Source organism: Mercenaria mercenaria, chromosome 14 (genome assembly GCF_021730395.1).
Source record: "Mercenaria mercenaria strain notata chromosome 14, MADL_Memer_1, whole genome shotgun sequence".
Lineage (NCBI taxonomy): Eukaryota > Metazoa > Mollusca > Bivalvia > Venerida > Veneridae > Mercenaria > Mercenaria mercenaria.
The window spans coordinates 39709427-39733874 of record NC_069374.1 but is presented as its reverse complement, the minus strand read 5'-3'; the positions used below and the strand labels follow the sequence as shown (position 1 = coordinate 39733874).

General features: G+C 38.9%; 1 protein-coding gene across 1 annotated transcript in view; it reads left to right on the top strand.

Annotated features, from left to right (window-relative positions):
- Nucleotides 1–24448, top strand: part of LOC123527416 (mitofusin-2-like) — a 371163-nt gene that overhangs the window by 50370 nt on the left and 296345 nt on the right. The window contains exons 4-5 of the mRNA XM_053523313.1: nucleotides 22407–22533; nucleotides 23144–23163. Coding sequence (XP_053379288.1) covers nucleotides 22407–22533; nucleotides 23144–23163 — 147 coding nt within the window. The remainder of the gene's footprint in view (nucleotides 1–22406; nucleotides 22534–23143; nucleotides 23164–24448) is intronic.

The following is a 24448-nucleotide window of genomic DNA, read 5'->3' as shown; positions in this document are numbered from 1 at the left end:
ATAAAGCGTCGGGGCCAGATGAAATATCCCCCCATGTTCTTAAGGAACTTCACCAGGAAATCGTTCCCGTCCTTTGTCACACCTTCAATTTTTCCCTAAATACAGGCATTGTCCCTAAAGACTGGAAAAAGGCAACAGTTGCACCACTTTTTAAAAAAGGTCTCGAATCAAAACCCAGTAACTATCGACCAATTTCTCTGACCTTTATTGCGTCCAAACTCCTTGAGCACATCGTGGTCTCAAATCTTATGTCCTTCTTTGATAAACACAACATTATCAGCCTGTTCCAACATGGTTTTAGGTCGGGTCTTAGTTGCGAATCTCAACTTATTAATTTAACAACTTAGAACAAGGCCAACAAACTGACGTCATTGTAATGGATTTTTCTAAGGCATTTGACAAAGTCGACCATCTGAGGTTAATCTACAAGTTACAATCTAGGTGTTAGTTCACAAATAACTAACTGGGTCAAATCCTTCCTCTCCAATCGTACTCAGAAGGTCACAGTTGAAGGTCACTTGTCTAGTGAACTTCCAGTCCTGTCTGGAGTTCCACAGGGGTCTGTCCTTGGGTCCTGCCTTTTCTTAGTATAATTATATTAATGACTTGCCAGACTCAGTCAAATGTAAAATCCGAATGTTTGCAGATGACACCATTGTTTACCTTACAGTCAAATCAAATAGTGAAAGCCTATCCCTGCAAGAAGATCTCCATAAGTTAGAAACATGGGAAAGAGTCTGGCAAATGGAATTTAACCCTGACAAATGTGAAGTCCTTAGAGTAAGTAGGAAGAGAAGTCCCATTATTTATCCCTACAGGTTACACAACACAGAGTTAAAGTCCACCTCATCATAATAAATAAACATTTATTTTTGACAGTCTGGGCCACTAAATAAAAATAGCTAGTTTATATCCCTGAAATAAAAAGAAGAGATATGCCAGCAAATTTGAAACTGAAACTGTTTTATTTGATAAAACGCCTATTTTTACATAAAACATACTCAATGGCGTTTTACAAACACATAAAAAAAATTTACGTTATGAGTTATTACAAACAACTGTATTTTTGTATTTGTGATAAAATTGTTCATATTTGAATGTATTTAAACAGTAAAAATCACCCAGTTCATGTTACCACAATATCTTAAAAAATCACAGTCACAGTCTCTAAAAAGGGGGAAAGTAATTTCTAAAATAATGAGTTTTCAACTTCTTTTTGAAAACATCTAATGTGTCTGAGTTCCATATTTCGAGAGGCAATTCGTTCCAGAGTTTAGGTCCAACAGTACTAAAACTTATGTCGCTGAACGTTTTGCGCTTGTTGAAAGGAACAACGAAACACCCAGTAACGGAATTGGAAGAATGCAAGTTCCTTGTCTGAGTTTGTTTTATGAGAAGTTCTGAAAGATATTCCGGGGAATTTCCGATTGAACAATTATACATGTAGGTGAGCATCTTGAATGTGATTCTGGCTTTGATGGGTAGCCAGTAGATGGTTAATCCATTTCTCTGCTTATTAAATGACAAACAAATTTAAATCAATAACACAACTTACAAACCCTGAAACCATTGCCCAAATCAGTTATACAACTCAGAAAGGAAAAATGATTTATTTTTATGCCCCCGGCATCTACTGATGCGGGAGCCATATAGTGATTGTCCTGTCCGTCCTTCCGTTTGTCAGAGCTCACATTTGCATACTTAGGTGGCTATAGGAACAATAGGTAACTGTACTTTTTCTTTGATGTAATTCATTCCATAAGGCTTTTATTTGGCTATTTTTCTCTTACGTGGCTAAAAGAACAATAGAGAGAACAAAAAAGTAGCCACATAAGTATCCATATGTAGGAACGTCCGTCCGTCTGTCCGTTCATCCGTCCGTACGAGGTTAACCAAATGGGACCGTTTCGTCTAGCATCAATACCCCTTACTAGAATGACTTGATACTAATGCAGATGTAACCTGTGACCATTCCTCATCTTCAAACATCACCTGACCTCAGTTTAACCTTGACCTTGACCTCGTTTTGGACTTAGGTTGCTTTGTGTCGACAAGGATGCCACCGGGGGCATCAAGCGTTTATTGAACGCAGCTTCTTGTTTGATCTCATTTTTGACTGAACAATTTCCTATTCCTAACAAATGCTTGTTGATAAATTCTCCTGGATTTTTAGGTGACAAGGTGAGCTTTTGTGATCGCCCGTCATCCGTCGTGCGTCAGCAATTTCTAAAAAAATCTTCTTCTTGAAAACCACTACGTAGATTTACACCAAACTTCACAGTTGAAATCCATGCAGAGCTCTGGTTGCCATGGCAACTGAAAGGAAAAACTTCAAAAATCGGGGTCACATGATTTACATAGACCTATATAGGGAAAAACTTTAAAAATCTTCTTGTCTGAAACCACAAGACCTAGGCCTTTGATATTTGATATGTAGCATTGCCTTGTGGTCCTCTAGCAAGATTGTTCAAATTATTACCCTGGGGTGAAAAGAGGCCCTGCCTTGGTGGTCCCTAGTTTTACATAGACTGGCCCAGTGGTTAAGGCGTCCACCTCGGGATCGGGAGGTCGAAGGTTCGAGCCCCATGGGGAGCATTCGTCCAGGGGATGTTTGTCATGGGACTCGTTCCGAAAAGGCCGGTTTGTGAGTGACGAGCTAGTTAAATAAATGGTTAACGACTTTTATCCGCCTGGCGCCTGGCATAGTGGTAGGAGTTGGGAGGTAATTGGTACGCACAATAAAGGTGTCTCATAAGCTAAATTGGCTGGCCCTTTTAATAGGGGTGACACTATAATAAACAAGACCTTTACCTTTACCTTTTCATTATATAGGAAAAAAAATTAAAAATCTTCTTGTCTGAAACTGCAAGGCCTAGGCTTTTGATATTTGGTATGTTGCATTGGCCAGTGTTCCTCTACCATATTATTCAAAGTGTTCCTCTACCATATTATTCAAATTATGCCCCTTAGTTGAAAAGAGGCCTCACCCATAGGGTCCCAAGTTTTACATAGACTTATATAGGAAAAAACTTCAAAAATCTTGTTGCCTGAAACTGCAAGGCCTAGGCTTTTGATATTTGGTGTGTTGAATTGCCTAGTGGTCTACTACCAAAATTGTTCAAATTATGCCCCTGGGGTGAAAAGAGGCCCTGCCCTTGGGGTCCCAAGTTTTACATAGACTTATATAGGAAAAAACATTAAAAATCTTCTTGTCTGAAAGTTCAAGGCCTAGGCCTTTGTTTTTATGTATGTATCATTGCCTAGTTGATCTCTAACAAGATGGTTCGAATTATGCCCCTGGGTGAAAAGACGCCCCACCCCGGGGGTCACTTGTTATATGAGTTATATAGGAAAATGTTTTTCAAAAATTATCAGATCATATTTCCTAGACTGTTTATAATTACCTGATGACCTCAAGTGATTAGGGGTTACCCAACTGTTACCTTGACCTACTGACCTGCTTTCTTGCTTTTAGCTCACCTGAGCACGAAGTGCTCAAGGTGAGCTTTTGTGATCACCCTGTGTCCGTCGTCGTCGTCCGTCGTCCGTCCATCGTCAACAGTTTGACTGTTAACACTCTAGAGGTCACAATTTTGACCCAATCTTAATGAAACTTGGTCAGAATGTTACCCTCAATAAAATCTTGGACAAGTTCGATATTGGATCATCTGGGGTAAAAAACTAGGTTACCAGGTCAAATCAAAGGAAAAGCTTGTTAACACTCTAGAGGTCACAATTTTTGCCAAATCTTAATGAAACTTGGTCAGAATGTTACCCTCAATAAAGTCTTGGACAATTTTGATATTGGATCATCTGGTGTCAAAAACTAGGTCACCAGGTCAAATCAAAGGAAAAGCTTGTTAACACTGTAGAGGCCACATTTATGATGTATCTTCATGAAACTTGGTCTGAATGTTAATCATTATGATCTTAAAGTCCAGTTTGAATCTGGGTCATATAGGATCAAAAACTAGGTCACTAGGCCAAATCAATGGAAAAGCTAGTTAACACTCTAGAGGCCACATTTATGACCATATCTTAATGAAACTTGGTCAGAATGTTAATCTTGATGATCTATAGGTCAAGTTCAAATCGTGGTCAGGTGGTTTAAAAAACTAGGTCACCAGGTCAAATCAAAGGAAAAGCTTGTTAACACTCTAGAGGCCACATTTATGACTGTATCTTCATGAAACTTAGTCAGAATGTTAATCTTGATGATCTTAAGGTCAAGTTTGAATCTGGGTCATGTGGTTTCAAAAACTAGGTTACCGGGTCAAATCAAAGAAAAAGTTAGTTAACACTGTTTAGTCTTTTGAGGCCACATTTATGACCATATCTTAATGAAACTATCTTGATGATCTTTAGGTCAATAGGTCAGGTGTGCGATTCAGGGCCTTCATGGCCTTCTTGTTTAAGATACAGCCTTGAAATTTGGATGACATGTAGTTTTGCACACCGATCTTAAAACTGACTTTCAGTGACCTTGAATGTGACCTACTGACATACTTCCTTGTTTATAGCTCACCTGAGCCAAAGGCTCAGGGTGAGCTATTGTGATCGCTCACCATCTGGCGTCCGTCCTGTGTCCGTCCACACTTTCCTTTAAACAACCTCTAAACAATTTTGATGAAACTTCAGAGGGATGTTCCTTGGATGGTCATCGTTAAAAAATCATCTAGTGGGCCTCTACCAAGTTTGTTCAAATTATCCCCCTAGGGTCAAATATGGCCCCGCCCCGGGGGTCACATGGTTTATATTGACTTATATAGGGAAAAACTTTGAAAATCTTCTTGTCCAAAACCATAAGGCCTAGGGCTTTGATATTTGGTATGTAGCATCATCTAGTGGGCCTCTACAAAGATTATTCAAATTATATCCCTAGGATATAAAATGGCCCCTCCCTGGGGGTCACATTGTTTCTATAGACTTATATAGGGAAAAATTTGAAAATCTTCTTGTCAAAAACAAAAGGGCCTAGGGCTTTAATATTTGGTATGTAGCATCATATAGTGGGCCTCTACCAAGATTGTTCAGGTGATCCCATTAGGATGAAATATGGCCCTGCCCAGGGGGCCACATGGTTTATATAGACTTGTATAGGAAAAAAAACTTTAAAAATCTTCTTGTCTGAAACCACAAAAACCTAGGCTTTTGATATTTGGTATGTAGCATTGCCTTGAAGTCCTCTACCAAGATTGTTCGAATTATTCCCCTGGGGTGAAAAGAGGCCCTGCCACGGGGTTCCCTAGTTTTACTTAGACATATATGGGAAAAAGCTTTAAAAATCTTCTTGCCTGAAACTGCAAGGCTTATGCTTTTGATATTTGGTATGTTGCATTGCCTAGTGGTCTACTACACAAATTGTTCAAATTATTCCCCTGGGGTGAAAGAGGCCCTGCCCAGGTGGTCCCAAGTTTTACATAGACTTATACAGTCTAACCTGTCTTAAGCAGCCAGCCAAGGGAAGCAGATAATTTGGCCGCTTAAGCCAGGTGACTGCTGATCGGAGGTGCAGCCAGTATATGTATTTTTCAGACTTCTGACCAGTTTAGCCTTTAGGCCCATTTCTTTTGGGGTTTTCCATTATTATTTTACCAGGATACAATGACATATGGTCTTCTTAGCAATCTAAAACTCCGGCGTAGTTTTTTTACAACAAAAATTGTTACAGACAATTTTCCAACTTCAAAACAAAATTGTTTACAATTTTCGCCATTTTGGTAAGGGAAGCTACTCTCCGCGCTTATTGTCTATGCTAAAATCTAAGATTGCTGTTACGTTCCGTAAAAGATAGAGTGGTTTATTTTTTTTTCAAACACAATTAATTTCGTATAAATTTAATAGTATTTTGATGACAGAAGTATAAAAAAATCACAAATATTATGATACTAATTAGTTATGGAGTATTATCTTTAACCGAGGTCAAACTGTGAACAACAAAATTGACACAAGGTGAAACGCTAATTGCCGATAATTACTGGCCATTTGATCATAACAAAAAGGGGACTACACCTTTGGTTGTCAGTTTTAATTGAGAAGCTCATGTGATTTTGTCGTTCTTGTGGTGAAGTCACGCTAAACTTAGCAGTCATGTGCTTCTCAAAAATGGGTATCTTCTAAAAATAATTGGTTTCGGAAGAAAAATGGCCGCTGAAAGCGGTCAAATACGGCGGTCGGGAGGCAATTTCGGTGGCCGCTGGCCGCGGACGGCAGGTGGCCGCTGAATAAAGTGATAAAATAGAGGAAAATCCGTCGGGGGCATCATAAAATGGCCGCTGAATGGAGGTGACTGCTGATCGGAGGTGACCGTTAGTACAGGTTAGACTGTATAGGAAAAAAACTTTAAAATACTTCTTCTCTGAAAGTTCAAGGCCTATGCCTTTGATATTTTGTATGTATCATTGCCTAGTTGATCTCTAACAAGATTGTTCGAATTATGCCCTTGGGGTGAGAAGAGGCCCCGCCCCAGGGGTCACTTGATATATGAGTTATATAGGAAAAAATACTTCAAAAATTATCAGATCATTTTTCCTAGACTGTTTAATTATATTTAACTGATGACCCCAAGTGAAAAGAGTCACCCGACTGTGACCTTGACCTACTGACCTACTTTTTTTGTTTTTTTTAAGATACAGCCTTGAAGTTTGGATGACATGTACAGTTTTACACAGTGATCTTAAAACAATGAATGTGACCTACTGACCTCCTTTTTTGTTTTTAGCTCACCTGAGCAATGCTCAGGTGAGTTTTTCTGATCGCTCGATGTCCGGCATCTGTCGTCTGTCGTCTGTCGTCTGTCAACATTTAGCTTGTGTATGCGATAGAGGCTGTATTTTTAGCTCACCTGTCACAAAGTGACAAGGTGAGCTTTTGTGATCGCGCGGTGTCCGTCGTCCGTCGTCCGTGCGTCAGTGCGTCCGTGCGTCCGTGCGTCCGTAAACTTTTGCTTGTGACCACTCTAGAGGTCACATTTTTCATGGGATCTTTATGAAAATTGGTCAGAATGTTCATCTTGATGATATCTAGGTCAAGTTCGAAACTGGGTCACGTGCCGTCAAAAACTAGGTCAGTAGGTCTAAAAATAGAAAAACCTTGTGACCTCTCTAGAGGCCATATATTTCACAAGATCATCATGAAAATTGGTCAGAATGTTCACATTGATGATATCTAGGTCAAGTTCGAAACTGGGTCACGTGGGGTCAAAAACTAGGTCAGTAGGTCTAAAAATAGAAAAACCTTGTGACCTCTCTAGAGGCCATATTTTTCATGAGATCTTCATGAATATTGGTCAGAATGTTTATCTTGATGATATCTAGGTCAAGTTCGAAACTGGGTCACGTACCATCAAAAACTAGGTCATTAGGTCTAAAAATAGAAAAACCTTGTGACCTCTCTAGAGGCCATATTTCTCAATGCATCTTCATGAAAATTGGTCAGAATGTTCATCTTGATGATATCTAGGTCAAATTCGAAACTGGGTCACGTGGGGTTAAAAAATAGGTCAGTAGATCTAAAAATAGAAAAACCTTGTGACCTCTCTAGTGGCCATATTTCTCAATGGATCTTCATGAAAATTGGTCAGAATGTTCACCTTGATGATATCTAGGTCGAGTTCGAAACTGGGTCATGTGTGGTCAAAAACTAGGTCAGTAGGTCTAAAAATAGGAAAACCTTGTGACCTCTCTAGAGGCGATATTTTTCAATGGATCTTCATGAAAATTGGTCAGAATGTTTACCTTGAAGATATCTAGGTCAAGTTCGAAAACTGGGTCACGTGGGGTTAAAAACTAGTCAGTAGATCTAAAAATAGAAAAAACCTTGTGACCTCTCTAGAGGCCATATTTTTCATGAGATCTTCATGAATTTTGGTCAGAATGTTCATCTTGATGATATCTAAGTCAGATTCAAAACTGGGTCACGTGGGGTCAAAAACTGGGTCAGTAGGTCTAAAAATAGAAAAAAACCTTGTGACCTCTCTAGAGGCCATATTTCTCAATGGATCTTCATGAAAATTGGTGAGAATGTTCAGCTTGATGATATCTAGGTCAGGTTCGTAACTGGGTCATGTGCGGTCAAAAACTAGGTCAGTAGGTCGAAAAATAGAAAAACCTTGTGACCTCTCTAGAGGCCATATTTTTCACGAGATCTTCATGAAAATTGGTGAGAATGTTCACTTTGATGATATCTAGGCAAGTTTAAAAGTGGGTCACGTGCTTCAAAAACTAGGTCATTAGGTCAAATAATAGAAAAAACCTTGTGACCTCTCTAGAGGCCATGTTTTTCAATGGATCTTCATGAAAATTGGTCAGAAATTTTTATCTTGATGATATCTAAGTCACATGTGCTCAAAAACTAGGTCACTATGTCAAATAATAGAAATAACGATGTCATACTCAGTTGAACACTGGGTCATGTGGAGATAGGTGAGCGATTCAGGACCATCATGGTCCTCTTGTTCAATTAATCTTCATGAATATTGGTCAGAATGATAACCTTGATGAAATCTAGGCCGAGTTCGAAAATGGGTCATCTCGGGTCAAAAACTAGGTCACTAGGTCAAATCAAAGAAAAACCTTGTGTATGCGATAGAGGCTGTATTTTTCAATTAATCTTCATGAATGTTGGTCAGAATGATAACCTTGATGAAATCTAGGCCGAGTTTGAAAATGGGTCATCTCGGGTCAAAAACTAGGTCACTAGGTCAAATCAAAGAAAAACCTTGTGTATGCGATAGAGGCGGTATTTTTCAATTGATCTTCATGAATGTTGGTCAGAATGATTGCCTTGATGAAATCTAGGCCGAGTTCGAAAATGGGTCATCTCGGGTCAAAAACTAGGTCACTAGGTCAAATCAAAGAAAAACCTTGTGTATGCGATAGAGGCTGTATTTTTAGCTCACCTGTCACAAAGTGACAAGGTGAGCTTTTGTGATCGCGCAGCGTCCGTCGTCCGTCCGTCCGTGCGTGCGTGCGTGCGTGCATCCGTAAACTTTTGCTTGTGACCACTCTAGAGGTCACATTTTTCATGGGATCTTTATGAAAATTGGTCAGAATGTTCACCTTGATGATATCTAGGTCAAGTTCGAAACTGGGTCACGTGCCGTCAAAACTAGGTCAGTAGGTCTAAAAATAGAAAAACCTTGTGACCTCTCTAGAGGCCATATATTTCACAAGATCTTCATGAAAATTGGTCAGAATGTTCACCTTGACGATATCTAGGTCAAGTTCGAAACTGGGTCACGTGGGGTCAAAAACTAGGTCAGTAGGTCTAAAAATAGAAAAACCTTGTGACCTCTCTAGAGGCCATATTTTTCATGAGATCTTCATGAAAATTGGTCAGAATGTTCACCTTGATGATATCTAGTTGAAGTTCGAAACTGGGTCACGTGGGGTCAAAAACTAGGTCAGTAGGTCTAAAAATAGAAAAACCTTGTGACCTCTCTAGAGGCCATATTTTTCATGAGATCTTCATGAATATTGGTCAGAATGTTCACCTTGATGATATCTAGGTCAAGTTCGAAACTGGGTCACGTGGGGTCAAAAACTAGGTCATTAGGTCTAATAATAGAAAAACCTTGTGAGCTCTCTAGAGGCCATATTTCTCAATGGATCTTAATGAAAATTGGTCAGAATGTTCAGCTTGATGATATCTAGGTCAGCGTTGAATCTGGGTCACATGGGGATAAAAACTAGGTCAGTAGATCTAAAAATAGTTTAACCTTGTGACCTCTCTAGAGGCCATATTTTTCATGAGATCTTCATGAATATTGGTCAGAATGTTCACCTTGATTATATCTAGGTCAGGTTCGATACTGGGTCATGTGGGATCAAAAACTAGGTCAGTAGGTCTAAAAATAGAAAAACCTTGTGACCTCTCTAGAGGCCATATTTCTCAATGGATCTTCATGAAAATTGGTCAGAATGTTCACCTTGATGATATCTAGGTCAGGTTCGAAACTGGGTCATGTGCGGTCAAAAACTAGGTCAGTAGGTCTAAGAATAGAAAAACCTTGTGACCTCTCTAGAGGCCATATTTTTCAATGGATCTTCATGAAAATTGGTCAGAATGTTAACCTTGATGATATCTAGATCAAGTTCGAAACTGGGTCACGTGGGGTTAAAAACTAGGTCAGTAGATCTAAAAATAGAAAAACCTTGTGACCTCTCTAGAGGCCATATTTTTCATGAGATCTTCATGAATATTGGTCAGAAGGTTCAGCTTGATGATATCTAGGTCAGGTTCAAAACTGGGTCACGTGCCTTCAAAAACTAGGTCAGTAGGTCTAAAAATAGAAAAACCTTGTGACCTCTCTAGAGGCTATATTTCTCTATGGATCTTCATGAAAATTGGTGAGAATTTTCAGCTTGATGATATCTAGGTCAGGTTCGTAACTGGGTCATGTGCCATCAAAAACTAGGTCAGTAGGTCGAAAAATAGAAAAACCTTGTGACCTCTCTAGAGGCCATATTTTTCACGAGATCTTCATGAAATTGGTGAGAAGTTCACCTTGATGATATCTAGGTCAAGTTTAAAAGTGGGTCAGGGTGCCTTCAAAAACTAGGTCATTAGGTCAAATAATAGAAAAACCTTGTGACCTCTCTAGAGGCCATATTTTTCAATGGATCTTCATGAAAATTGGTCAGAATTTTTTATTTTGATGATATCTAGGTCACATGTGCTCAAAAACTAGGTCACTTTGTCAAATAATAGAAATAAAGACGTTATACTCAGTTCAACACTGGGTCATGTGGGGATAGGTGAGCGATTCAGGACCATCATGGTCCTCTTGTTTTTGTTCCCCCCCCCCGCTTTCAACATGGGTCGGGCGGATGATGATCATTGTGTCCATATTTTGGGACACTTCAAAATAATCATTTTTCGGGATATCAGATTGCTGTGTACAGTTCTTCCATTTTTAATTATTTAAGAAATAACTCCTAGCTGTTTCTTTGAGTCATATGGAGCTATGACATCTACAACATCACAATAATTATTTATGTGCTAGACTTGCAGGTCCACTAAAGTCTGAGCAGGTCTACTAGATTTTAGCAGTTGGTGGACCTGCTGGCAACTGCTGAAAAAAGTTAAGGTCGAGGCCTGGTAAGCTGCTGTGACATTTGTCCACAGACCTGTTTGATGTGTCCTTGATAGCATGTTTTATTCACTGTCTTCTGCAAAGTGTTAAAGTACATGTAAATGCATATATATATATAACCTATGTTATGTATTTACCCTTACTTGCTTTGAGAAAAAGTATACCAGTAAATTTATTTGCATTTTAAAAAAAAAATGAATTTAATGCTCAACTAAACTTCTATTAAATTTAGAAACAATTTAATAACTTGAGGTTTAGTCTTTTCACATGCAGTTTTTAGCACAAAGTGACAAGGTGAGCTTTTGTGATCGCGCAGCATCCTCCGTCCGTGAGTCTGTGCGTGGCGTAAACTTTTGCTTGTGACCACTCTAGAGGTCACAATTTTCATGGGGTCTTTATGAAAGTTGATCAGAATGTTCACCTTGATGATATCTAGGTCAAGTTTGAAACTGGATCAGGTGCGGTCAAAAACTAGGTCAGTAGGTCTAAAAATAGAAAAACATTGTGACCTCTCTAGAGGCCACATATTTCACAAAATCTTCATGGAAATTGGTCAGAATGTTTTACCTTGATAATATCTAGGTCAAGTTTGAAACTGGGTCACGTGCCATCAAAAACTAGGTCAGTAGGTCAAATAATAGAAAATCCTTGTGACCTCTCTAAAGGCCATATTTTTTATGGGATCTGTATGAAAGTTGGTCTTAATGTTCATCTTGATGATATCTAGGTCAAGTTCGAAACTGGGTCACATGCAGTCACAAACAAGGTCAGTAGGTCTAAAATAGAAAAAACCTTGTGACCTCTCTAGAGGCCATACTAGTGGATGGATCTTCATAAAAATTGGTCAGAAATTTCATCTTGATGATATCTAGGTCAAGTTTGAAAGTGGGTCACGTGTCGTCAAAAAGTAGGTCAGTAGGTCAAATAATGAAAAACCTTGTGACCTCTCTAGAGGTCATATTTTATATGTGGTCATATGAAAGTTGGTCTGAATGTTATCTTGATGATATATAGGTCAGGTTTGAAAAATGGGTCAACTGCCCATCAAAATCTAGGTCAGTAGGTCTTAAAAAGAAAAAACCTTGTGACCTCTCTAGAGGCCTTACCCTTGAATGGATCTTCATGAAAATTGGTCAGAATGTTCACCTTGATGATATCTAGGTCAAGTTTGAAACTGGGTCACGTGCCGTCAAAAACTAGGTCAATAGGTCAAATAATAATAAAAACCTTGAGACCTCCCCAGAGGCCATACTTTTTATGGGATCTGTATGAAAGTTGGTCTGAACGTTCATCTTGATGATATCTAGGTCAAGTTTGAAACTGGGTCAACTGCGGTCAAAAACTAGGTCAGTAGGTCTAAAATTTGAAAAATCTTTTGACCTCTTTTGAGGCCATATTTTTCAATGGATCTTCATGAAAATTAGTCAGAATTTTTATCTTGAAGATATCTTGATGATATCTAGGTCAAGTTCAAAACTGGGTCACATGAGCTCAAAAACTAGGTCACTTTGTCAAATAATAGAAAAAACAACGTCATACTCAAAACTGGGTCATGCGGGAACAGGTGAGCGATTCAGGACCATCATGGTCCTCTTGTTCAATTATTCTTCATGAATATTGGTCAGAATGATAACCTTGATGAAATCTAGGCCGAGTTCGAAAATGGGTCATCTCGGGTTAAAAACTAGGTCACTAGGTCAAATCAAAGAAAAACCTTGTGTATGCGATAGAGGCTGTATTTTTCAATTGATCTTCATGAATATTGGTCAGAATGATTGCCTTGATGAAATCTAGGCCGAGTTCGAAAATGGGTCATCTCAGGCCAAAAACTAGGTCACTAGGTCAAATCAAAGAAAATCCTTGTGTATGCGATAGAGGCGGTATTTTTCAATTGATCTTCATGAGTTTTGGTCAGAATGATTACCTTGATGAAATCTAGGCAGAGTTCGAAAATGGGTCATCTCGGGACAAAAACTAGGTCACTAGGTCAAATTAAGGAAAAACCTTGTGTATGCGATAGAGGCTGTATTTTTCAATTGATCTTCATGAATGTTGGTCAGAATGATTGCCTTGATGAAATCTAGGCCGAGTTCGAAAATGGGTCATCTTGGGTCAAAAACTAGGTCACTAGGTCAAATCAAAGAAAAACCTTGTGTATGCGATAGAGGCGGTATTTTTCAATTATTCTTCATGAATATTGGTCAGAATGATAATCCTGATGAAATCTAGGCCGAGTTTGAAAATGGGTCATCTCGGGTTAAAAACTAGGTCACTAGATCAAATCAAAGAAAAACCTTGTGTATGCGATAGAGGCTGTATTTTTCAATTGATCTTCATGAATATTGGTCAGAATGATTGCCTTGATGAAATCAAGGCCGAGTTCATCAAGGCCGAGTTCGAAAATGGGTCATCTCGGTTCAAAAACTAGGTCACTAGGTCAAATCAAAGAAAAACCTTGTGTATGCGATAGAGGCGGTATTTTTCAATTGATTTTCATGAATTTTGGTCAGAGTGATTACCTTGATGAAATCTAGGCAGAGTTCGAAAATGGGTCATCTCGGGTCAAAAACTAGGTCACTAGGTCAAATTAAGGAAAAACCTTGTGTATGCGATAGAGGCTGTATTTTTCAACTGATCTTCATGAAATTTAGCCAGAATGATTACCTTGATAAAATCTAGGCCAAGTTCGAAAATGGGTCATCTGGGGTCAAAAACTAGGTCACTAGGTCAAATCGAAGAAAAACATTGTGTATGCAATAGAGGATGTAGTTTTCAATTGATCTTCATGAAATTTGGTCAGAGTGATTGCCTTCATGAAATCTAGGTCGAGTTTGAATATGGGTTATCTGAGGTCAAAAACTAGGTCACTAGGTCAAATTAAAGAAAAATCTTGTGTATGCGATAGAGACTGTTTTTTTCAATTGATTTTTATGAAATTTGGTCAGGATGATTGCCTTAATGAAACTGTTATGGTGTGTTTCTTAGGTGAGCGACCTAGGGCCATCTTGGCCCTCTTGTTTAAGATACAGCCTTGAAATTTGGATGACATGTACAGTTTTGCACACTAATCTTAAAACTGACATTCAGTGGCCATGAATATGACCTACTGACCTATTTTCTTGTTTTTGAAGCTTTAGCGAAGAATTTGTTCAAGCAAGCAACTTCACTCAGGGGAGCGATATAGGGCCATCATGGCCCTCTTGTTTAAGATAGAGCCTTCAAATTATAATGACATGTACAGTTTTGCACATTGATCTTAAAACTGACTTTCAGTGACCATGAATGTGACCTACTGACCTACTTCCTTGTTTTAAGCTCACCTGAGCACAAAGTGCTCATGGTGAGGTATTGTGATCACGCTGTGTCTGGCGTCCGTCGTGCGAGCATGTGTCCGTCCGTCAAGTCGTCCGTCGTCAACAATTATGTTTAAACTATATCTCCTCCAAAACCACTGAATGGATTTTGATGAAACTTGGCATTGGTGTTCATTGGATAGTCCTCTACCAAAGTTGTTTAAACAGTTCCGCTTGGTTGCACATAGGGGCTGCCAGAGCTAAAAATAGAAAAATCTTTAAACGACATCAGATTCTCCTCCTAAAGCAATGGTCCGATTTTGAAATAACTTCACACAAATGGTCCTTATGTCACCCTCTACCAAGATTGTTCAAATTATACCAATTCGTCAGAAATTATGGCCGCCAGAGGGTGTGGTCACTTTTCCCTATATGTATATAATGGAAATTTAAAAAATCTTCTTGTGTGAAACTGCTTGCCCGATTTTAAAATAATTTTATACACAAATGGTCCTTGTGTGACCCTCTACCAAGACTGTTCAAATTATTTTGATTCGTCAAAAAACATGGCCGCCAGAGGGCGTGGTCACTTTTCCCTATATGTATATAGTGGAAACTTTAAAAATCTTCTTGTGTGAAACTGCAGGTCCGATTTTAGAATAATTTTACACAAATGGTCCTTCTGTCTCCCTCTACCAAGATTGTTCAAATTATTTTGATTTGTCAAAAAACATGGCCGCCAGAGGGCGTGGTCACTTTTCCCTATATTATGTATATAGTGGAAACTTTAAAAATCTTCTTGTGTGAAACTGCTAGCCTGATTTAAAAATAATTTTACACAAATGGTTCTTGTGTGACCCTCTACCAAGATTGTTCAAATTATTTCGATTCGTCAAAAAACATGGCTGCCAGGGGGCGTGGTCACTTTTCGCTTTATGTATACCATACTTGTCCAAATGATTGCCCTAAGGTAAAAAAAAAATGGCCATGCCCCTGTGTCTGACATGTACTTACTATAGGCTTTTATATTAGAAACTTTGAAAATCTTTTTCTCTGAATTAATAATAGCTAGAGCCTTAATATTTGGCGTGTAATATCAGATTTGTAATGTCTACCGTAATTGTTCAGATTATTGCCCTAGGTTCAAAAGTGTATTAGACATGTATATAATATAGGCTTACATAGAAGAAACCTAACTCTGACTTATACAAACACACTTGAAGCCTTGTACACAGGTGAGCGCTTTAGGGTCAATGACCCTCTTGTTTAAGATAAAGCCTTGAAATTTGGATGACATGTACAGTTTTGCACAAAGATCTTAAAAGTGACTTTCAGTGACCATAAATTTGACCTACTGACCTACTTCCTTAATATTTTAGCATCAGTTTGACATTTGAAACATGTAGCTCATATTACTCAGGTGAGGGATACAGGGTCATCATGACCCACTTGTTATCAAATCTCCTGGATTTTCAGCTGAAATCTCCTGGAAAGTCCAGGAAACTTGGCATGTATGATTATACATAAGGTCAAGGTCACCAAGGTGTTATACTGATGTTATTTTTAATGTTAAAGTTTTTTGATAACCTTTGTTTTTCTATCATATCTTTGTTACTATTGCTTATATTTTACTGTAAGTTCACATAAACATTGTCTAGCATACAAACAAAATATATGCAGGGGCAGTGGCAGTGGGCCCATTATTTTTAAGGTCAAGGTCACCAAGGTGTTATACTTGGAATTATTTTCATGTTAAATTTTTTCAAAAGCTTTGTTTATAGACATATCTATCCCCATAACTCAGATTGTATTTTTGACAGAATTATGCCCCTTTCAAATTTTTTGGCAATCTTCGAAGCTATGAAAGGTCCTTAAATTTAGCAAACGAAATTTAAGAAAGTGCAATAAACAGCGCATGAAGAGATGCCAGAGGTGCGGACATGTATATTTTAAAAAAGAGATGCACTATTTCCACTCCAAGATTCGTAAAGTGCAGATTTTCATCTAAGAGGTACATGACTATTTCACCATTAAAATTTCTTAAACGAAAATGTTTTATAAATAATGTATGATGGACTGTCCAAATATAAAGTGGTATTTATAAAGAGGAAATAGTGGAAACTAAAAGAAGGGATTTGACATATTCTACATCAAATATTTCATGTGAGTTGTTTAAAAATACCTTACAATGGTACGATTGCAAAACGATTTTTATGCCCCCAAAGGGAGGCATATTAGTTTTCAACTGTCCGTCCGTTAGTTCTTCACAACGTTAACTTTTTGCATGAAGGCACTTTACCTGGAGCCCCTGTATCCAGGACCTTCAAACTTCACATGCTGATAGTACTTATTAAGTACACGACCCCTACTGACTTTGGGGTCACCAGGTCAAAGGTCAAGGTCACCAGGTCAAAGGTCAAGGCGCTGCGGGGGCATTTGTCACCATTAGTGACAGCTCTTGTTGCAATGATTTATTTTGAAGAAACTAAAGAATTTTTTTGGGCATGCAAGTCAGGGATTACTGGAAGGAAAATTTGTCAGATTCATGCGTGACTTTGCCTATCAGTGAATGCATTTGGTAGTGATAAATTAGAACCAGGGATTCTAATAGAAAACAAATCTATAGAAAAGCAATGAAAGATACGTCAGTCACAGTTATGTTTGATAGGAAAAATATAACACAAAATTAGCAGACATTTCTATATTTTTAGCCCACCATCATCAGATGGTTGGCTATTCAAATCATTCTGTGTCCGTGGTCCGTCGTCCTTCTGTCAGTCCTTCCGTCCATTAACAATTTCTCGTTATCGTATCTCCTCAGAAGCTACTGGGGGGGGATTTTAACCAAACTTTGTCAGAGTGATGTGTTGGTACCCTAGTTGTGTCCCCCTGAAAATCAGACTGGTTCAACTATTTTTGAGTGAGTTATGGTCCTTTGTTTATTTTTATTAGCTCACCTGTTACGTAGACTAAGTGTGAGCTTTTGTGATCACCTTTCGTCCATCGTCCGTCCGTCCACAATTTCCTTGTGAACACGATAGAGACCACATTTTGTATTTGATTTTAATCAAACTTGCACTCAACTTGTATGGGCTTAATATCTCGGTTCCTTTTGAAAACTGGCCAGGTCCCATCATGGGTTCCAGAGTTATGGCCCCTTAAAGGGCCAAAATTCGCTATTTTTGGCTTATGAACACGATAGAGACAACATTTTGCAATCAGCTTTAATCAAAGTTGCACACAACTTGTATTGGCATAATATCTCAGTTCCTTTCAAAAACTGGCCAAATCCCATCATGGGTTCCAGAGTTATGGCCCCTTAAAGGGCCAAAATTTGCCATTTTTGGCTTGTGAACACGATAGAGACCACATTTTGCAATCAACTTTAATCAAACTTGCACATGAGTTGTATTGGCATAATATCTCGGTTCCTTTTGAAAACAGGCTAGATCCCATCATGGGTTCCAGAGTTATGGCCCCTTAAAGGGCCAAAATTTGCTATTTTTTGCTTGTGAACACGATAGAGACCACATTTTGCAATCAACTTTAATCAAACTTGCACACAACTTGTATTGGCTTAATATCTCGGTTCCTTTCGAAGACTGGCCAGTTCCTGTTATGGGTTCCAGAGTTATGGCCCCTTAAAGGTCAAAAATTTGCTATTTTGGCTTTTGCAGCCATGTAGAGACTTCAATTATGGTTTGATTTGATACAAACTTGCAGAATATCTCCAACAACAATAAATCTTGGATTCCATGATGAATCTGTCAGATCCAATCATAGGTTCCGGAGTTGCTGCCCCTAATTGACCCCTAAAAGAGCCGAACTTGGGTGATTTTTACCTTGTGAACATGATAGAAGTGACATTTTATATTTGAATTTAACCACACTTACACACAACTTAAGTCACAATAAGATCTCGGTTCCTTTCAAAAACCAGCTATATTGCATCATGGGTTCTAAAGTTACTGCCCCTAAAAGGATCAAAATTTTCTATTTTGGCCTTATCAGCCATATAGAGGTTTCATTTATGCTTTGATTTGATACAAACTTGCACAGAATGATTATCTTGATGATCTCTAGGCCTGGATCGAAACTAGGTCATGTCGGGTCAAAAACTAGGTCATCAGTTCAGATCAAAGGAAAAGCTTGTAAACAGCCTAGAGGCCCCATTTAGGACCCTATCTTCATGAAACTTGGTCAGAATGTTTATCTTGATGGTTCCTAGGCCAAGTTTGAAACTGGGTCATATGGGGTCAGAAACTAGGTCACCCAGTCAAATCAAAGGAAAAGCGCGTTAACACTCTTGTTCATTTGATGTGCATGAAACTTTGTCAGAATGTTTGTCTGTATGAAATATCTTATGAATTTTTATCTGGGTCATGTGGGGTCAAAAACTAGGACATCAGGTCAGATCAATGAATAAGCTTGTTTACACCCTAGGGGGCAAATTTTTGAATCTATCTTCATAAATTTTGGTCGGAGGGTTTGTTATGAAGTCTTGTACAGATCGTATCTGGGTCATGTGGGGTAAAAAATTAGGTCACTTACAGGTCAAATCAAAGAATATGCTTGTTTACACTCAAGATGCCACGTTTTTTGGTCCAATCTTACTGAAAATTGGTCATAATATTTGTCTCCATGTAATCACTAGGTAAAACATGTTTACACTGTTATGGTGTGTAACACAGGTGGGCGACCTAGGGCCATCTTGGCCCTCTTGTTAAGGAATATAACTTCTTTCATTTTATAGATATGTTTACAAACTACAGAAATAAACACAAGTTTATTAATACAAGATCAATTTTTATACGCCCGTCTCTGAAAGCATGGGGCATATTATGTGAACACCCGTGGCGGCGGGCAGTTGGCGTCCAAAGCATGTCTGCTCTGTAAGTCAAACAGTTTTCATCCAATCTTCACCAAACTTGCTGACAATGTTTGTGGGCCTAATATCTCAGCCAAGTTTGATAACCAGCCATATTGCACCAGGCACTCTTGGATTATAACCTTTCAATTACTCGAAAAACTGCGAATTTAGCTTTGCCACTCTCTAAGTCGAACAGTTTTCTTCCGATCTTCACCAGACTTGTTGACAATGTTTGTGGGCATAATATCTCCGCCAAGTTTGATAACCAGCCAATCGTCCCAGGCACTGTTGGATTATGGCCCTTGAATTACTTGAAAAACTGCAAATTTAGCCTTGTCCACTCTCTAAGTCAAACAGTTTTCATCCGATTTTCACCAAACTTGCTGACAATGTTTGTGGGCATAATATCTCGGCCAAGTTCGATAACCAGCCAAATTGTCCCAGGCACCCTTGGATTATGGCCCTTGAATTATTCGATAAACTGCGAATTTAGCCTTGTCCGCTCTCTTTATGTCGAACAGTTTTCATAAGATCTTCACCAAACTTGCTGACAATGTTTGTAGGCATAATATCTTGGCCAAGTTTGATAACCAGCCAAATCACCCCAGGCGCTCTTGGATTATGGCCTTTGAATTACTCGAAAAACTGAGCGGGACATATTGTGTGAACACCTGTGGCGGCAGACAACGGGTGGTCAGCGTCCAAAGCATGTCCACTCTCTAAGTCGAACAGTTTTCATCCGATCTTCACCAAACTTGCTGACAATGTTTGTAGGCATTATATCTCAGCCAAGTTCGATAACCAGCCAAATCGCCAAGGCACTTTTGGATTATGGCCCTTGAATTACTCGACAAACTGCGAATTTAGCCTTTTCCGCTCTCGGCCAAGATCGATAACCAAACAAATCGCCTCAGGCACTGTTGGATTATGGCCCTTGAATTACTCGAAAAACTGCGAATTTAGCCTTGTCCAATCTCTAAGTCTAATAGTTTTCATCTGGTCATCACCAAACTTGCTGACAATGTTTATGGGCATAATATCTCGGCCAAGTTCGATAACCAAACAAATCGCCCCAGGCACTCTTGGATTATGGCCCTTGAATTAGGCCAAATTCAATGACGGGTATATTTTGTGACAGTCTGGCACTCTTGTCTAAGTATTTGGGACTTCATGATATTTAGGTAATGTGTAGTCATGAAATGTGTACAATGTTGTATAGCACTCATCATATTTTTAGCTCGCCTGTCACGAAGTGACAAGGTGAGCTTTTGTGATCGCGCGGCGTCCGTCGTCCGTGGGTGCGTTCGTCCGTCCGTCCGTTAACTTTTCCTTGTGACATCTGTAGAGGTCACATTTTTCATGGGATCTTTATGAAAATGGGTCAGAATGTTCATCTTGGTAAATTCTAGGTCAAGTTCGAAACTGGGTCATGTGCCTTCGAAAACTAGGTCATTAGGTCTAAAAATAGAAAAACCTTGTGACCTCTCTAGAGGCCATAATTTTCAATGGATCTTCATGAAAATCAGTCAGAATGTTCACCTTGATGATATCTAGGTCAGGTTCGAAACTGGGTCACGTGCGGTCAAAAACTAGGTCAGTAGGTCTAAAAATAGAAAAACCTTGTGACCTCTCTAGAGGCCATATATTTCACAAAATCTTCATGAAAATTGGTCAGAATGTTCACCTTGATGATATCTAGGTCAATTTTGAAAGTGGGTCACGTGCCGTCAAAAACTAGGTCAGTAGGTCAAATAATAGAAAAACCTTGTGACCTCTCTAAAGGTCATACTTTTCATGGGATCTGTATGGAAGTTGGTCTGAATGTTCTTCTTGATGATGTCTAGGTCAAGTTTGAAACTGGGTCACGTGCAGTCAAAAACTAGGTCAGTAGGTCTAAAAATAGAAAAACCTTGTGACCTCTCTAGAGGCCATATATTTTCATGAAATCTTCATGAAAATTGGTCAGAATGTTCACCTTGTGATATCTAAGTCAAATTCGAAAGTGGGGTCACGTGCCTTCAAAAAACTAGGTCAGTAGGTCAAATAATAGAAAATCCTTGTGACCTCTCTTAGAGGCCATATTTTCATGGGATCTGTATGAAAGTTGGTCTGAATGTTCATCTTGATGATTCTAGGTCAAGTTCGAAAGTGGGTCACGTGCCATCAAAAACTAGGTCAGTAGGTCAAATAATAGAAAAACCTTGTGACCTCTCTAAAGGTCATACTTTTCATGGGATCTGTATGGAAGTTGGTCTGAATGTTCATCTTGATGATATCTAGGTCAAGTTTGAAACTGGGTCATGTGCGGTCAAAAACTAGGTCAGTAGGTCTAAAAATAGAAAAACCTTGTGACCTTTTTAGAGGCCATACTTGTGAATGGATCTCCATAAAAATTGGTCAGAATGTTCATCTTGATGATATCTAGGTCAAGTTCGAAAGTGGGTCACGTGCCATCAGAAAGTAGGTCAGTAGGTCAAATGATGAAAAAACGTTGTGACCTCTCTAGAGGCCTTATTTTTCATGGGATCTGTATGAAAGTGGGTCTGAATGTTTATCTTGATGATATCTAGGTCAAGGTTGAAACTGGGTCAACTGCGATCAAAAACTAGGTCAGTAGGTCTTGAAATAGAAAAACCTTGTGACCTCTCTAGAGGCCATACCCTTGAATGGATCTTCATGAAAATTGGTCAGAATGTTCACTTTGATGATATCTAGGTCAAGTTTGAAACTGGGTCACGTGCCTTAAAAAACTAGGTCAATAGGTCAAATAATAGAAAAACCTTGTGACCTCTCTAGAGACCATATTTTTCAATGGATCTTCATGAAAATTGGTCAGAATTTTTATCTTGATAATATCTACGTCAAGTTCAAAACTGGGTCACATGAGCTCAAAAACTAGGTCATTATGTCAAATAATAGAAAAAATGACGTCATACTCAAAACTGGATCATGTGGAAAGAGGTGAGCGATTCAGGACCATCATGGTCCTCTTGTTTGTGTCGTATGACACCTATTGTGCATGAAGCTTTTATCATACACTTCCGCATATAGCTTTGTGTAGGGTGAGCTTCATGTGACAGCTTTCTGACAACTGTAAGGAGTCTAGCAAGGTAAATGCTGATTAACAACTATATATGTATTTAAATAGGTATAGAAACATCAGGTTATATAGAAGGTGTGGAATGCCTGGAGCATGTTAAAGAATATAGAGAGAGGGTTTGTGGTATCATAGAAGTACTGTCTAGAGATCATATGAAAGTTGTGTTTTTTGGAAGGTATGAAACTTTAAACTTTTACAGTCATAGGATTATCATTTATTATCTATGGCAGTTTAGTGGTCTTAGTTTATACTAATTTATTTTAGGTTGATTGTGAAGCAAGTTTTACAACTTATGTTAATCGCTCTCGACACCTCATCCAGATGTAATACATCGCCATGAAGGTATGAGAGAAGAGGCCAGTTTCCCTTTAATGCTGAACTGGTACAATTTTTCATGTCTTTGGTATGACGGGGCCGGGGATCGAACCCATGACCTCCCGCACTCGAAGCGGATGCTCGACCTCTTGGCTATGGTCTGGATACCTGCATTGTTGTCTTTACCCCAACCAAACAAGTTTTGGGTGGGTGGAATATAGAAATCATTTGTCTGTCCCATCCATTTCGATTTTCTTTCAATTTTTAGGTCACTTGAGCACTGAGCTATTGTGATCACCCTGTGTCCAGGGTCCGGTACCAACAGTCATCAACAGTTTGACTGTTAACACTCTAGAGGTCACAATTTTGGCCAGATCTCAATAATGGAACTATCTCAGAACGTTAACCTCAATAAAATCTTGGACAAATCTGTTACTGGGTATTCTGGGTTCAAAAAACTAGGTCACAAGGTCAATGAATAGGAAATCTTGTTAACACCCTAGAGACCACATTTTCTATTTCATCCTCATAAAACTTGTCAGAATGTTTGTCTCTATGAAATCAATATTGAGTTCAAAACTTGATTATCTGATATCTTAAAACTAGGTCACTAGGTCTAACCATAGAAAAAGCTTAAAGGGCAAGGAATGTCTGACAATAAGTTTATTTTATATGAAAGCCATCTTCAAGCCTTTCATAACGCTGGAAGAATTTTTAAAATCAGACCAATATTGAAAAAGATATGGAAGTTTGAAATTAAGGAAAAAGGCTGATCATGGAGGCAGCCATTTTAGTGTGTTTTATGACGTCATTTACACACTGCTGAATTCTTTATTTAGCAAATAACCTTTTAAATAAATCAATTTTGTGTTTCTTGAATGTAAGAATTTAGATGTGAAACAATGTAATTTCTTTATTAGTCCCCTACTGTTTGAAAACCAGTTTCGGGGACTATAGGAATGTTCTTTTCCGTCTGTCCGTCATTCCGTCTGTCCTTCCGCAATTTCGTGTCCGGTCCATAACTCTGTCATCCATGAAGGGATTTTTATATTTCTTGGCACAAAATTTAATGTTCCCCATGATGAGATGATGTGTCATGCGCAAAACCCGGACCCCTAGCTTAAAGGTCAAGGTCACAATTGAAGGTCAAATGTCAACAGGGCTTTTTCCCTGTCCGGTCCATAACTCTGCCATCCATGAAGGGATTTTAATATTATTTGGCACAAATGTACCTCATAATAAGACGATGTGTCGTGCATGACTTTCAGACCCCTAGCTCAAAGATCAAGGTCACACTTGGCAGTCAATGTTAACATGGCATGAGCAGGGTCTGTTTTGTGTCCGATCCATAACTCTGTCATTCATTAAGGGATTTTAATATCACTTGGGACAAATGTTCCCCATGATGAGACGACATGTCATGCAGAAATCACGGACCCCTGGCTCAAAGGTCAAGGTCACAATTGGAGGACAAAGGTCAACATGGCTTTTTTCCTGTCCGGTCCATAACTCTTCCATCCATGAAGGTATTTTAATATTACTTGGCACAAATGTTCCCCATGATGAGGCGACGTGTCATGCGCAAAACCCGGACCCTTAGCTGAAAGGTCAAGGTCACAATTGGAGGTAAAAGGTCAATGGGTTTTTTTTCCTGTCCGGTCCAGAACTTTGTCATCCCTCAAGGGATTTTTATATTACTTGGCATAAATGTTCCCCATGATGAGACGACATGTCATGTGCAACACCCAGAACCCTAGCTCAAAGGTCAAGGTCAC